General features: G+C 41.0%; 1 protein-coding gene across 9 annotated transcripts in view; it reads left to right on the top strand.

Moving 5' to 3' along the window:
- The window catches only part of SEMA5B (semaphorin 5B), a 375,751-nt gene that overhangs the window by 233,569 nt on the left and 126,141 nt on the right, over nt 1–16,041 (top strand). For all 9 annotated transcript variants that reach the window (XM_081188335.1, XM_081188332.1, XM_081188333.1 and 6 more), the window contains one exon: nt 7,995–8,040. In XM_081188335.1, coding sequence (XP_081044461.1) covers nt 7,995–8,040 — 46 coding nt within the window. The remainder of the gene's footprint in view (nt 1–7,994; nt 8,041–16,041) is intronic.

Here is a 16,041-nt window from a genome sequence, read left to right as displayed (position 1 = left end):
CCCCATTAGCTAAAGTGGTGCTTCAGGTCAAGAACAGTTTCAGGTTAAGAACGGACCTCCAGAACGAATTAAGTACTGAACCTGAGGTACCACTCTGTACATTCTGTTCACAACATGATGAGTCTAGGGAACTCTGATGTAAAGTTGCCCAGGAAAGGTTGGCTGATGTTGTTTGTTTGTGTAGTAAGACTGTTACTATTTCACAAGAATGGATGTTGCTTAGCATGTGGAATCTGTCTCAGGATTTTACGTCCTCAAAATCTTAGCTTTCATCAGGAAAAAGCAATCAGCTGGGTCTCATGATTCCCTAGGATAATGTGGACATCTTTACTTAGGCAGTATCTTGAAGACTCAGGTCTCAGCCTTGGATGTGGTTCTGGTGACTAATGTGTGCTAATGCTTGCCTCCATGGCTCCTCATAGGCTCAGTCCTGATCTCTTGCCCTTAATGTGCACAGAGTTAAGGATGTGATATTCTTCAGTTCAAAGCTTGGATTTAATTGTGTCTTGTGTGCCTCAGCTCTTTATAGTGAATCATGATATACAGCAGACTTAAACCTAATGTATATGCAAGACTGAATGAGCTAAGATGAGTTATTGATGTTAGAATAGGCTGCCTTAGTATTATCTTGTAACCTGCTGTGTTTACCCCCTACCAAGTGATGAGAAATTATCTTGCCTGTCTGACATGTTAATGTGGATGCAAAGAGAGAGAGAGAGTTGTGTAGATTTTATCTACATTATTGGGAGGAAGGGGCAAAAGAAACTGTGGAGAGTAAACAACCTCCGTTCTACCAACATGGTTCTGCTGTGTTTCCTGGGAGACAAAAGAAAGGCACCGATTTAAAGTCACATCACGGGCTACTCACATCTAGTAACGACCTGGTGGGAAAGAAAAGCCCCTTTGTAATCTATAGAAAGATGTAAAGAACCCTTGAAAATTAGTTAGGAAGCTGTATTTATGATAGACAGGAAAAGAAACAGGTAATTAAAGGTCTCAAGGTTTCTCTAGGGAGAGAAGAGGAACAGAAAGGGTAATTTCAGCGCAGTGTGTGTATGTACTTTAAACCTGTAGACAGTCTGAAACAGGATGGAAATTTCAACCATAGCTTGATCTGGCTCTCAAAGAAAGGATGTTGAAGTTGACTTGGAGAGGGCAGTTGCTAAGGTGAAGGTAACCTTGTGGTAAGTGATAGTGTGAGGGACCCATTATTTCAAATCCTTTTTAAAAAGCAAAATTGCCACAGTAGCATAGAATAAGGAAGGAAGCTGCTCTGCACTGTGACAGCTGCGACCAACTGCCTGAATGAATGCAAAGTGAATGTAACATTTTGAGGTTGAGAGGATTCTGAAGGTTGCTAAAGTTGGAATTACAAGTCATGCATAGTTCTATAACTTGGGGGGGGGGAGACTTCTTTTTTAAAACAATTATACAGTGCAGCTGCTGAGACTGCAATATGAAGTTTGTTTTTGTTGTCTTTAAACAGGACGGAGGAAGGGGGAACTTAACCTTTTCCCTCATGCCATTTTTCTGCTGAAAATTCTCCAGCTATTTTTATTTATGGAAAATATATGGGTAAGCACAAGATTAATAATTTAGTGACATCCACAGACTTGGATGCTCACCCCCATCACAGATCCTTGGAGGGTCTATGCTGCTTACTTTAGCTCCATTGTGAAAGCAGTTCCTTTATTTGTGCTCCATGCTTCTTGGAAAGTTGCAAAGCTATTAAGAGGTCCTGACTGTCCTCTTATACCGCGACAGCTAAGATGATTTAGGAGCCTTTTGTGAAGGCCTTTGTTGATAGCATAGTCCCAAGTATGAACTGTCTACTGAATATGCCTCTATATACTCTACATGCTCTCTGTGGCTGGTGGAAGCTAAATAATATGTACAAATAAACACAAATAGATTTAATTCAAATGCTTTGCAAGCTGCAGCATCTCATCTAAATTGTTGATACACATAGCTCTGCTTATATAGAACTTGTTTGGAGTCGATGGGCATTATATATATACACACATGAGAGAACATGCAGTGCTGCATTGAAGGAATGTTTTAAACAAGAGGCAGGCTTGACTTGAGAACTGTCTAGGAAACTGATATTTCATTTGGTACTCAGCCAATCCAGATTGATTGACTATCACTTTTTCGCATGAAATTTAGTAACTGAAATGGAGTTCCTGTATTTGCTGACTTGCTGTTCTGCTTTGCTTGTTGTTCCTCTCTCCACTGTACACATGCTCAAAGGCATTTTCCCTCTTTATTATTACTTCATATATTCCAGGGCTAGATGTGATCCTCTGGCATAGCTGTTAGCTGATGTGGATAATAGAAACCAGAGGAAGTTGGACTTAGGCTGTGTGACTTTTTTTCCAGGTCCTTCTCTATACTTTTTTTTAGTTAATACTAATCTTTGAGTGCCCTTTGACCATTCCCCCTCTTTGTTTCTCACCAACCACATGTTATCTCCATCCTGCATGTAGTGCAAGCAGGGATGGAGGAGGAATCTGTTTTAAAATGGATTTGTACACATAATTTGGTGGTTCTGAGTTAATCAAGATTTGCCTCTACCAGACCACCTCTTGCATTGTGTGCCTTCTTTTCCATGACATATGTGCATTTCAGTGTTAACTTTCTGCAGATCATGTGCAGCTTGAGGGGGGAAGGACTGTTTGTGTACTGCAGTTTATCAGGAATGACACAGCTTAGAATCAGTTTTGTGTTGGTGTGCATGCAGGATCACTGTGAAATAGTGATGGTCAGATGGTGTATGTGATGTGGATATGTGAGAGAAGCATCCCAAGAGGAAATAAAAACAGAAACTGTAGAAACGGACTTGGGTTCAAACACTTTCCACGCAATGCAGCTGAGTTCTTAATTTCATTTTAATTAGAAAGGAGATTTCTGTTAAACAACTTCTCCACTGCTGATGGGCATCATGCCTGAAGAGAAGAGCTTTGCCGATAAGACAGCACGCAAATTGGCTTTGAATACCCTGTGCAATATTTATAAACCTTTTGTAAGAAGTTCTGTGCTTTCATTACAAAACAGATTAGGTGGTGGCTTTTAGATATCTTCAGATTTGTTTTTCCACACTTGCTATGAACACTATGCTTCATCCTTCCCATAAAAACTAGCAAATATGTAGGAAGGGTAGTGGGGGCCTGTCTTCGAATAATTGTAGAGTTGGAAGGGTCATCTAGTCCAACCCCCTGCAATGCAGGAATCTCAACTAAAGCATCAATTACCAATGGCTATCCAACCTCTGCTTATAACCCTCCAAGGAAGGAGAGCCCACCACCTCTCATGGAAGTCTGTTCCACTGTCAAACAGCTCTTACCATCAGACATTTCTTCCTGATGTTTAGTCAGAATCTCCTTTCTTATAACTTGAAGCCATTAGTTTGGGTCCGACCCTGCGGAGCAGGAGAAAATAAGCTTGCTCCACATCTCCATCTAAGGGAATGTGACATCCCTTTAGATATTTGAAGATGGCTATCATATCTCCTCTCAGTCTCCTCTTTTCCAGGCTAAACATACCCAACTCCCACAACCGTTCCTCATAAGGCTTGGTTTCCAGACGTCTGCACACATTCCAGCTTGTCAATATCCTTCTGTAATATGAGTTGTATTAAAGATGTTGTTTGTGCCACCTTTATTTGGCTTTTCAGGATAGCAATCTCACAAGTGACTTTTCCATAAGCACACAAATAGCATTGACTGTTGTTATGCGGATAAGTACCTCTTAGCTCCTTCTAACTATGTGTTTTGTCTTGTTCTCTTGCCCTGACCCAGGTCATGCTTTCTTATGGTGCTAGGTACGGCAAGGATTTTGTCTTTTGCCAGCCAGGCACAGCGGAATTAAAAAGAGATTATGGATGAATTTGTCTGTGAGATTTGTACGGCTGTTTAACTCTTAAGAAATCCCCAAATAAACTAGGCTGTTGGAGAGAAAGGTAATCATCTTAAGGCATTAGCTCAAATTTGTTTGGTGCCTTCAGATTTAACCGCTGTTCAGTTATTCACTTATAAATTATACCTGTATTGATGGAACTTGAGTCACTTTGTTGTTTCTTGTTTCTGCATTTCCCCCTCCCCTCCCCCTGGGTGGCCAGGAATATTTGCACATGAGTATTTGCTCATAAGTCCCACTGCAGGATGGAATTTGTAGTCCTCAGGTTATATGCACAGTGAGAAACTGTGTATGTATGTTTGATGTGTCGAAGTGCTTGTAGCCACTTAGTTGTATGAACACCAATAGATGTTAGGGATCAAACTTGGCTGTTTGGCATTGGTGGAAAAAGTCAGTTTTGTGAGATAGACAGATTTGGCAATGTTAAATGAGATGAGTTGGCGGAAACAGGATTTTGAGAATCCAAAATTATTGTTACAACAGCATGTAAACTCTAATGAAATGCAAAGCTGTGAGAGAGATGAAATAACGTGGTTCAACTTTAGAACTGGTTTTGTGGACTTCGATTTTTCACCTGGATGTCGATTAGAAATCTCTGCTTCCTAGAATCTATATATGGAAGCCAGTGGTGGAGGTTTCTCTGGCACAAAAACCACACATTTGCCATATTTCTACTGTGGAAATGTCCCATCATTTCAACACCAACATGCCTTTATATAGCATGACATTTTATTTTATTCGCATTCTACATAAGCAGTGTTGACAAGAGTTTGGGATGGGGTCATGGTGCATCTGAGTAAGAAAAAATAAATAAAACAAAGGCCAACAGAGAGTTTGGGCATTTTTGTCTTGTTAGTGACCTGAGTACCCTAGCCACATTTCCCAGCAAGTTAATTGTACTGTATTGACAGCTTTTTGATCTGAAGATACTTGCTCTATTGATGTCAGTGGCCTCTCCTTTTCTCCTGAGAAAGCTGACTGTACCTCTTCCCTGTAATTAATATGCTACTCCTTATTGAGTTGTTCTTCATTAGATTGGCTGCCCATTCTCATTCAGTAGCCATGGAAGAAATAATATTAAAGTTGTTTATTCAGTCAAAATATATAGCATGTCCAGACACCTGGAACAAGCCCCAAATACTTACTATGAGTCTTCTAAAACCAATGCATTTAAATAGCATTCTTAACAACAGTATAGTAATTCAGAGCCATTAAACCTCAGGTTACCCTGCTCTGGGTAAACTGGGACCTGAGGCTTATGAATGGTCAAACTCTCTGAGGAGCACATTGGAATTTTTTTTGATACATTATGCATTGTATTAGTTTAGCAATGGCAAGATGACATTTCCCTAAAGGTTGTAAGAAAAATGCATGGATGAATTAGAGTTACAAATCAAAAGCCAAAGTTGGTGAAACTACATCAGGGTTCTGTGTCCGACAAGAAAAAAAATGAAAATAAATAAGATATACAGTATAACCATGGAAATCTTAAATTTATTGCTAGGCAGTAACAACAGAGCTTGTACACATTGAACCAAATGCCTTGGAGATGTTGAAAGGATGTGGATAATCAAATGTTTGGGTAAACAGAAGTTCTGTTTATAAAACATGGTACCCGCACATTCTTATGTGACGGAAAGCCTTGGCTAGCTCCAGGCAGTGAGACCACGGAGATTCTGTTGAAATTATAAAACACGTAAAAATTTATATTTGATGCATCTAAAAGCAGCCGACTGCTCACTGTCTTCTTGGTCTTTCTGAAGAAGGATAGTTATTTTGTCCTATTTCTAGGATATGGACTAAGGACACTTTCTTGCATTGCCTTAGTGGTGTGGTAGCTGCTGCAGTGGACTGGAGTCCTTGTTTCACTTGGGTAACATGAGGAGTGCTCTCATGCCTATGCTGACACTGAGGTTCCTCACAATTTCTGTGTTGTCCCCATCAAACCCAGGGTGATACTGGTGTAGAGAGGAACTGCAGTGCCAGAGTTCCTCTTGGAGCTTCTGGGGTTACCCGAGTGATGCATGAAGGAACTCCTGAGCTATGACAATACTGTTGATAGCAGTAGAGAGGCAAAAAATGGTACATCTGAGAAGAAGAAGAAGAAGAAGAAGAAGAAGAAGAAGAAGAAGAACTTTTGACTTGTCATTAGCTGTCAAAGGTAGATAGGAATCTTTTAGATGTGCATCATAGAGAGCAAGTGTGTTGATTATGTGATATGGACTTTGTAAGTAGGCTTTGTGTGAGGATTTGGCAGTGTGTCCAGATAAGATTTTAAATGCAGGTGCTGTGTTCAGGACTTGAAATCCAAGTGGGAGAAAATTGATTTCATAAATCAAAGCCCAAGCTACCTTGTAAAACAGTATCAAGCAGTTGCTTGAGTAAACAATTTTCTCAGCACACAGAAAGAAGAAGAAAAAAGAACTTTTAAAATGTGCATGTTAGAAATCTTGGGGCTAAACTGTGTGCAGCATGGGTGATCCATGATTGGATTTCCTGATGTTATTCTTTTGAGGGAAGCGGCTTAAAAAGAGCCACAGGAACCTGTTTGGATCAGGGCTACTATAGTGCTGGTCAAAGTAACTTAACTTTAACCCTTTCCCTTCATGCTGCGGTTTTGATCCAAATTGTAACTTTTCCAACCCTCCTCCACTGAAATTAGCTGTGGATAGCAGAACATATTTGAATTCTGTAGCTAATGCCCTTTGGGGGGGGGGTAATTTTAGTTGGAGAAAGCGTTCATGCATCTTTTGCTTTACCCAAAAGATACATGGAAGGGGTGTGCAAAATACAGCTGGCCTGCAGAAGCCATTTTTACTTGCACATGACAACATGTTTGTGTGCCAGATAGACATCTCTGTGCACCCTCCCTAAACAAAATTGTTTGTTTCCCGCCTATTTATTCTGTTCCTGCTTGATAGTGAAATTCTGTGGTGCTCATGTGGAATGATAGGAAGAAAGACTGTGGTCTCAGATATACTTCTTATTTTTGGGCTTTCTGTTCTTCCCCAGATGTTCTGGTAAGTTGGCAGTTTCCAGGACTCACAACCCAGTGAGCTACCAGTAAGCTACTGGGCCAAATTCAAGGTGCTGGTACTAGCATATAAAACCCTAAATAGCTTGTGACCCGAGTACCTAAAGCAGTAATTCACCCTGATACCAACAATCTCGGACCCTACGATTGCCAGGTGAGGTCTTGATGGTGGTTCCAGGGGCTGCCTGGTTGACATTGACTTGTGACAGATCATTTTCAGTAGTTCTTCTCTGGTGGTAGAATTTCTAGTGAGTTGTGCATGTCTTCATCACCATTTACTTTCAGGAGGAATTCGAAAACCTTTCTGTTTACCCAGGCATCTGATGGTTGAATAATACTCTCCCCTGCAACCCCAAGGTTATTGGATGGAAGAAAGTTTTTAACTGTAACTGCTTTTAGATGTTTTAAATTGTACTTGTTTTTAGACTATTTTAACTGTTTTATAATGTTTTTGCTTTGCTTTTTAATTTGTGTGTCTGTTTACTGTCCTTGGCTCCATGGGAAGAGTGTGATATAAGTGCAATCGATCGATCGATCAATCAATCAATCAATCAATCAATCAATCAATCTCCCCCTTATCTAAGTTGATATGGTCATGTCACTGGAGTACTTTTGAGCCTCAGAACTTCTGATTCTTCTGTGCTTAGAGCCTGAAGTAGATCCAGTGCTTAGGTTCCATCTCTCTCTCTCTCTCTCTCTCTCTCTCTCTCTCTCTCTGTGTGTGTGTGTGTGTGTGAGAGAGAGAGAGAGAGAGAGAGAGTGAGAGAGAGAGAGAGAATGGCAAGTTTCAAATCTCGCCAGAAATTCAGCTTTCTTTGTACAGGGTATTGGAGAGTCCTCTTGTTGTTACAAAGTTCATTAAAAGACGAGCAAACAAGGAGACCCCTTATTAGCTTTTCATTGCTTGGTGCTGCAGGGTTGGTGCGCTGTCTACATAAATGCTGCTTCTGAGCCACAGTAGTGCAATGATTTTTTAAAAATTCACTTTATAAAGGTTTTGCACAACTTCTAATACTTAAAAGATTTCCTTTGCTTGCTCACACAGGAACTACCTCTTCAGACTCAGTCTCCACAACGTTTCTCTTATTCAGGTATGTTCACGTTTCCCATCAAATGCTTGTTCTGACTACATAATTAACAGGCTACACAAATAGTCTTTTTAAAATAATAATAATAATAATAATAATAATAATAATAATAATAATAAATGGTGCTAATTTGTTCTTGAAGTAATAGTGAAACTGGATTGGTCTAGAGGTCAAAACATCAAATAAGGCTTTCAAGGTCACATGGGCTCCCAGGTCCTTATGTTGTTGCTTTGCTTTAAGATGCATTTCCAGTGTGGCTCTCACACCCCTTTTGCATATTCTTCTCATTCAGAATATAATGCTGGGCGATGGGGATGGTGATTTTGCACTTCGTTTTTTTAGCTCAGCTCTTTCACCCTTTGAGTGTTGTTGAGCGAAGGAGGAATGGACAGGTGCCAGGAATGGGCATCGCATTAGAAGCAAAGTGGGTCTTGTGACAGATCGCCAGCACAAGATTAACTAAAACAATTGTAAAGAAATCCTTAGCCTTTATTAATGCCGACGTCAGCAGCTATCAGAGAAGCTTGTTACTATTCTCTTCCATCACTATTCCTGAGCTTTTGTTGGCCCTGTATGAGCAGAAAATGCTGAGGAGCTGGATTTTGTTGAATTCCTTAGTAGCAACACGTTAAGATGCTAAGAATTTCAGAGGGAAGTGCTGTTTGCAAATAGGTGTCCTCTTCATCCTGATGGCAGCAACCTCACCGAAGGATCCTAAGCGTGGCAAGGGATTCAGTCATTATTTAAAATCACTTTAGCTGTATCACTGAAATTGCTCTCAAGTTCAATTGTAGCATGGGGTTTTAATAACATCAGTACTGCAGGCGGGTAAATATTACAGTTGGATCAGGCTCCTATTTAGTCTTGTTTCACATTGTTATGATCATGAAGTCATATGTGTACATGGCATTCTTCTAACGGATAAACTTGGTTCATGTTCTTTAAATATGTGGTCAAGGACTTCACTCCCACAATTGATCTTGGGAAGTAGCGGTTTTCAAAGAACAGCACAAAAGCAGTTTCAGAATTTGGGCATAAGTTCTGAAAAAAGAATAGTTCCAGTTTGTCCTCTGCTGCTCAGAGTCAGCCTTCTCCAACCTTGGGTGCACATTAGCTGTTGTACTGCAACCCCTTTTACCATTGCTGGACATTGCCTGTGCTGGCTCGGGAGGGTAGGGGTTATAATTAATGAAAAGGAGCCAATCCATGACTGGAAACTGGGTAACTGCATATATTCAAACCAAGCTTAGAAGGAAAGAGGAAATGGGGGCCAGGACCTCTGGAATACCCTTGGCATCTGCATGTTTTTTTAACAGATGGATTAAAATGTACTTACAGTGGTGCCCCGCAAGACGAAATTATTTCGTTCCGCAAGTTTTGTTGTCTAGCGAATTTTTCGTCTTGCGAATCACGAAATCCCATAGGAATGCATTGAAAATCAATTAATGCGTTCCTATGGTCAAAAAAAGTCCAAACAAAGCCAAATTTGGTACAACAACAGTTTATTAACTGCTCTTTAAAGTCACACATACTGTAAAGAGCAGTTCAAAAATTGAAGGGAAAATAAATTAATTTTATAAACATGACAGAAAAACATTTAAAAATCAACAAAGTGTACAGTACATTTTCTAAGACTCTGGGGGACCACTCGAAGAAGGCTCCTCTTCCACTCTTTGCTTCTTGCTGAAGAACCCCCTCCTCAACTGTTCCCCCAGCCACCCACCACACAGAAATTCAAATCCAGATTTTTTTAAAAAAAGAGCAGAGTGGCCCAATGGTCACAGAAAATCATAAAAATGCAGAGAAAAACACACAAGCTTCCAGATTCTTGCAAACCCCTCCCCAACTGTTCCCCCAGCCACCCAGCACACAGAAATTCAAATCCAGATTTTTTTTAAAAAAAGAGCAGAGTGGCCCAATGGTCACAGAAAATCATAAAAATGCAGAAAAAAACACACAAGCTTCCAGATTCTTGCAAACCCCTCCCCAACTGTTCCCCCAGCCACCCAGCACACAGAAATTCAAATCCAGAATTTTTTTTGAAAAAACAGCAGAGTGCCCCAATGGTCACAAAAAATCATAAAAATGCAGAAAAAAACACACAAGCTTCCAGATTCTTGCAAACCCCTCCCCAACACCAAGCCCTTGAATTCCAAACACCCCAACCCAAAATCCAACCCCCCCAAAAAAAGTTTTAAAAACTTAACTTACCAAATGGCTGCAAAAGAAGTTCTGGAAAAGCTTCAAAAATCACCAAAGTCTTTAAAAACCTCAAAAAAGGCTACTATGTACACTGCGTTCTATGAGTTGCTCCTCGAAGTCAAGTCGCAACTGTATTAACAGTGTTAAGAAAAAGGAAACAAACTTGCAAGACGTTTTCGTCTTGCGAAGCAAGCCCATAGGGAAATTCGTCTTGCGAGCCAACTCGAAAACGGAAAAACCTTTCGTCTAGCGAGTTTTTTGTCTTGCGAGGCATTCGTCTTGCGAGGTACCACTGTATTCTGGTCTGCATTTGGATAATTTATAATTCTATGCTATGTTTTTATTGTACATGTAAGCTATCTTGTGAGGTTACATACCCTGAAAAATAGGATAAAAAATACAAGACAGAATGAAACAGAGCATCAGAATGCATCCCTTCAAAGGCTAGCCGACAGAACATGTCAGAGCACTGATTCCTTAGGCTTGGTGGACTAAGTACTTCTGCTTCCTGTGACTTAACTTGAGCATTAGATCTATTCCATAGAGTTACCTGGAGAAGTGGTGTTCCAGATTACAGTTGTTGGCAGATACTTTCTAGTAATTTGCGCTCAATTAATAGGGTGCACTCTGATACTTGCTACCCATTTATTCTTCTTCTGAAATTCATGCCAATGCTCTGTTTGCATTGCTTCAGGATAGTTGTAGAAAATGAAAACCTCTCTCCCCCCCCCCCCCCCCCGCTTTCTTTTGTCTCCTGCCTGTTATGTTATTCTTTCTGGGGAAGCACACTGGGTCCATTAGTGCCAGTTAACAGCTTTCTGCTACACAGTCTGGATCTGTTTAGAAACAGGAGTGTACAGTATATGCTGTGTGATAACAAAAGCAAATGTTGTAGAAAAGCTTTTCATGAAGGTGGTAAAACGCAGGCTAGGATACAGGGGGGAATCTAGCTACTTGGCGATTAGCGCAGTTTGAAACAACTTTTCAGGCCACCTCTGGTGGCTTTTTATTTACTTAATGGCAAGTCCTCCCATCAAATCACACAGGCATGAAATTTGTATTAGTGGGAAGGATTTATACTTATGTTTGATTAGTGATTAGACACAGTTAGTCTCCCTCTCCAGATCACAGAGTGCCTTGTAGACATGCTCCCATAAAGACTGAGACTGCATCACAAGTGTCTCTACCTTCCTTTTCAACCAGAGGAAAACGTTGAGTAATTGTTGTTTTCTATCTGTAGGCCTTCTTCCCAGAAGTGTAGAGGCTTCTCCTCTTAGAAATGGGGGTGAGGAACCCTTTTCAGCCCATGGGCCACATCGCCCTTTGTGGGCTACATGCCAGTGGTGGGCGGGATCAAAAGCAAAAGTGGGTGGAGCAGCAAATGCAAATTTCACCTTGGCGCAGTAAGCTAGTTTCTACACACACACACACACACACACACACACACACACACACACACACCTCTATCCTCCATCCAGGCAACCTAGATGCATTATTAGGGTTCAGTGACATATATGGGTGTGGCAGAAACACTTCAGAAGGGTGTGAGGCAGGGCTGGTGAGGAGTGCTGCCTGGAGAGAGGGATGCTGGGTGAGGAGTGTCCCAAAGGCCAGATAGAATGGGGTAACTGTGCCCCTGAAGGACCAGGTGCGCAGCCTGGGAGTCATTCTGGACTCACAGCTGTCCATGGAGGCGCAGGTCAATTCTGTGTCCAGGGCAGCTGTCTTTCAGCTCCACCTGGTACGCAGGCTGAGACCCTACCTGCCTGCGGACTGTCTTGCCAGAGTGGTGGACGCTCTAGTTATCTCCCGCTTGGACTACAGCAATGCACTCTACTTGGGGCTACCTTTGAAAGTGACCCAGAAACTGCAATTAATCCAGAATGCAGCAGCTAGACTGGTGACTGGGAGTGGCCGCCTGGACCACATAACACAGGTCCTGAGAGATCTGCATTAGCTCCCAGTACGTTTCTGAGCACAATTCAAAGTGTTGGTGCTGACCTTTAAAGCCCTAAACAGCCTTGGTCCTGTATACCTGAAGGAGCGTCTCCACTCCCATCGTTCTGCCCGGACACTGAGATCCTTCTGGCGGTTCCCTCATTGCGAGAAATGAGGTTATAGGGAACCAGACAGAGGGTCTTCTCAGTAGTGGCACCCACCCTGTGGAACGTCTTCCCTTCAGATGTGAAAGAAATAAGCAGCTATCTTCTCTTTAAAAGACATCTGAAGGCAGCCCTGTTTAGGGAAGTTTTTAATATTTAATGCTGTATTGTTTTTAACACTTGATTGGAAAGCCGTCCAGAGTGGCTGGGGAAGCCTAGCCAGATGGGCGGGGTATAAATAATAAATTACTACTACTACTACTACTACTACTACTACTACTACTACTACTACTATTTACAGAGGCTTGGAGGAGGGCCCCTTTGGCCCCCAGGCCTGAGTTTTCCCACCCCTGTCTTACAACTAGAACCATTCCGATATCAAAGAATCACGAACACAACATTCACTGACAACACCTATGATTTAGCATCCATTTCACATGTCTGTTTAAGATATTTAAATTAACAATTGTAGTGTATTGGAATAGTGCTAAGATCTAGGGGGAAAGTATTAAAAGATAGCTGACAGAAATGGATCTGTTGAACTATACAGCCTTCAGTAATAAACAGTTAGCCATTTAGCCCAAAGCATCCAATTAAGTCTAATTACATTTAATGTAAATATACCTTTAAATTACAGTTTGACCCACAAAGATTGCATTGTTCTGCTAAAACACTCCCTCTTTGCTTTCTTTTGGCACAATGTGCCTCATTTCAGGATTTGTTCACTGTTTGCCAAGATCTGATATATTTCCTGGTGTGTGTGTTTTTTTCCTGAAGAACAATAAATTTAAGACGAATTTTAAATATTTTTACGTATGCAGCTGTCAAAGGAGTATTTCGAGAAACATTTGCTAGCTGCCAGAAATGGAGTAAAAGCTAGGGCTGAGTGATGCAGGGTTGTTTTTCCCCCAGATGTACTTTTTCTTTTAATCAGAAAATGAACATTTTCTCCCATTTTGCATATAGCGGTCATTCATCACACTTACTGTATTCGTCATCATCCCCCATCCACAAGAGGAAAAGATTACCATACCCTTGAACCAAAGAAACAATGTTGTTTGACTCATAATGATAATATTTTCTTCTGAACATGAGTTAGGATTGAGGATGCTGTCGACATTTCCATTGCTCTAGTTAAAAATTTTGTGATGTGGATGTTAACCTTTTACATAAAGTGCAACTAAACAACATCTTGGAAAGCAATTCAGCCTAGCACTATGGCAATCATTCCGTCATTTCAGCTTGCCATGTGTGACAATCCTCTCCCCCCAGGAATTGTTCTGGGGGTTCTCCCCAGCATCAATTTTTTTGGCAGGGTGGGAAGAGAGATGGGCACCCCATCATTCTAATGTAAGTTCTTGTGTGGGCTTCTGCTTGGGGGGACTTGTTACTTGAATCCAGCCTTGAAGTTTCTCTTTCTGTAAGGCTGTCGAGCAATATAGTTTTGTTCTTTTAAACCTTGATCTAATTGATGAAATCAAAGGGAAGATAACTTTAATGTTGGCTTCAGTATAGCTGGGCTCTTACTTTCAAATTGCCTTTCTGCATTTGAGACTGATGAAACGTTTATATCAGCTGTCTGCCTAACAGGAATACTAAATGATGATTCCTGCACACATCGTTCACTGTGTTATAAGTGTTTTTAAAAGGGTTAAACCCTAATCCCTGGCATTCACACAGAGGCCAAGAAAAGGGCTTTTTACAGTAGACTTCACAATTAAGAGATTAGGTGGGAAATGTTGCTTTTAAAAACAAAATCCCCATGGCATGTTTTAAGAAGTAAATTATGTCTGAACTGACTGAGCAAAGCACGTATTACTATTGTTTGCAAAACTGGGCCGCCTGGAGCTCAGTTGGTGGTACGGAGTCATGCAGAGTGGTACAAAGTTGCACTTAGAAGCGAGTGTTCTTTGAAGCATAATGTTCATGCTTACCTCGGAATATCCAGGGTGCTCTGGATATTTTGGTTCTTGAGTGTTGTCTGTCTCATGGCATTATTCTTTGTGAATGACTGCCAGATCATTTAATTAATTAATTAAAACATTTGTAAACCCACAATTTCCTAAGACAGCTTACAAACATGCAAAATATAATAAAACAAATCCATAAATATCCATAAAACCTGACCAAATGCACCAATAAAGCATCAGTAGATACCTGTGGTTAAAAAGAGTAATTCATATTGTGAAGGCCTGTCTAAACAGCACGGTTTTCAGACAATGTCTGATACAAGGCAGGGGTGGTTCCTCCCAAATCTCTACTGGCGGGGAGTTCCACAGGGTAGACCTTGATACACTAAAAAGCTTCAGGCCCTTAGTGAAGGCCAGCTAAAGCTCAGGGGTGTGGAGAACCTCATGAAGTGCTCCATGAGATGATTTCAGTGACTGAGGTGGAGTATAAGGGATTAGATCAGGGTTTCCCAAACTTGGGTCTCCAGCTGTTTTTGGACTACAGTTCCTATCATTCCTAGCTAGCAGGACCAGTGGTCAGGGACGATGGGAACTGTACTGCAGAAACAACTGGAGACCCAAGTTTAGGAAACCCTGGATTAGATGATACTTATCAATATCAGCACTATGATGTTTACAAACCAGAACAATATAATATACTGAGAAACACGCCATTTTGGAATTGCAGTTCACTCGGTGTGAACTGTCATGGTTTGTTGCAGCCCCTATTTTCTACCCTCCTTTGGAGCTGCCTTGCATATGGCATTCATCAGGTGAGGACTGCAGTGTTTTGGGAAGACCAGGCAGCTTCAGCTTCCTCCTGGTAGCCCTCAATCCTTCTCTCATGTTGCAATGAAGGGTCATCCATACAAATGAAACCGAGTAGCACTAGACCAAGGTCAAGCATAAGAAGGTACTTCTCCATGCAGCACATAATTATCTTACAGAATTTGCTTCCATGAATTTGCTGCGGAAGGCCACAGGTTGAAGGCTCCTTTTAATAAGCGATTTGACCCACAAAGAGAGGTCTGCCAATGGCCATTAGTCATTATAACTGAATAGAAAATCCACTATTCAGAGGCAGTGTTCCTATCAATATCAGTAGCTGGCCACAAACAATCCAGGATTGCAGCTGACTGATCAGCAGTGCTGGTGGATCATTTTCATTTGATCCAGCATGGTTTTGTCCTGTGCTTACAGCGAAAATGGATGAGGAGGCCTAATTCATAAATGCCACTGAGGACTTTGAGCTCTTTGGCTGCTGCTGTCTTCATTAAGCCAGTAGTGTTATGAGTTTAAATTAGCCTTGTACGTGAATGATTTATTATTATTTATTAGTAGACCTAAAACATCTATACCATAATTAATAGTTTTGGTAGCATTTCAGATTAATTGATTAAAATCTATAATAATGCTATGAGGCTAGTTCAGATAATCTACTTTGTATACTGATTTTGCTGCTGCACAGGTCGTAACGTGCTTGGGTATTCTGATTCCAAGAGATAATTTCTCTATATTGAATCTGAGCAAGTTGATAAAGGAGGTTTCTAGTGATTTGGTTTGATGGGCATTACTTAAATTTAGTGTTTGGGGTAAGGTTAACACACTACAGACAAGTGTGTTGCCACAAATAACTTGGTGTACTTTGCAGCATTTAATTATATGTTCCCTAAGTTTATATAATGGGTTACTGTATATAATGAATTATTTAGGAAGTTTATTTGGCTTAACCTCCGCCACACTTTTCTCTT

Source organism: Podarcis bocagei (genome assembly GCF_964188305.1).
Source record: "Podarcis bocagei genome assembly, chromosome: 1".
Taxonomy (NCBI): domain Eukaryota; kingdom Metazoa; phylum Chordata; class Lepidosauria; order Squamata; family Lacertidae; genus Podarcis; species Podarcis bocagei.
Note: the sequence above shows the minus strand (reverse complement) of the source record. Positions and strands in the feature narration are given on the sequence as shown.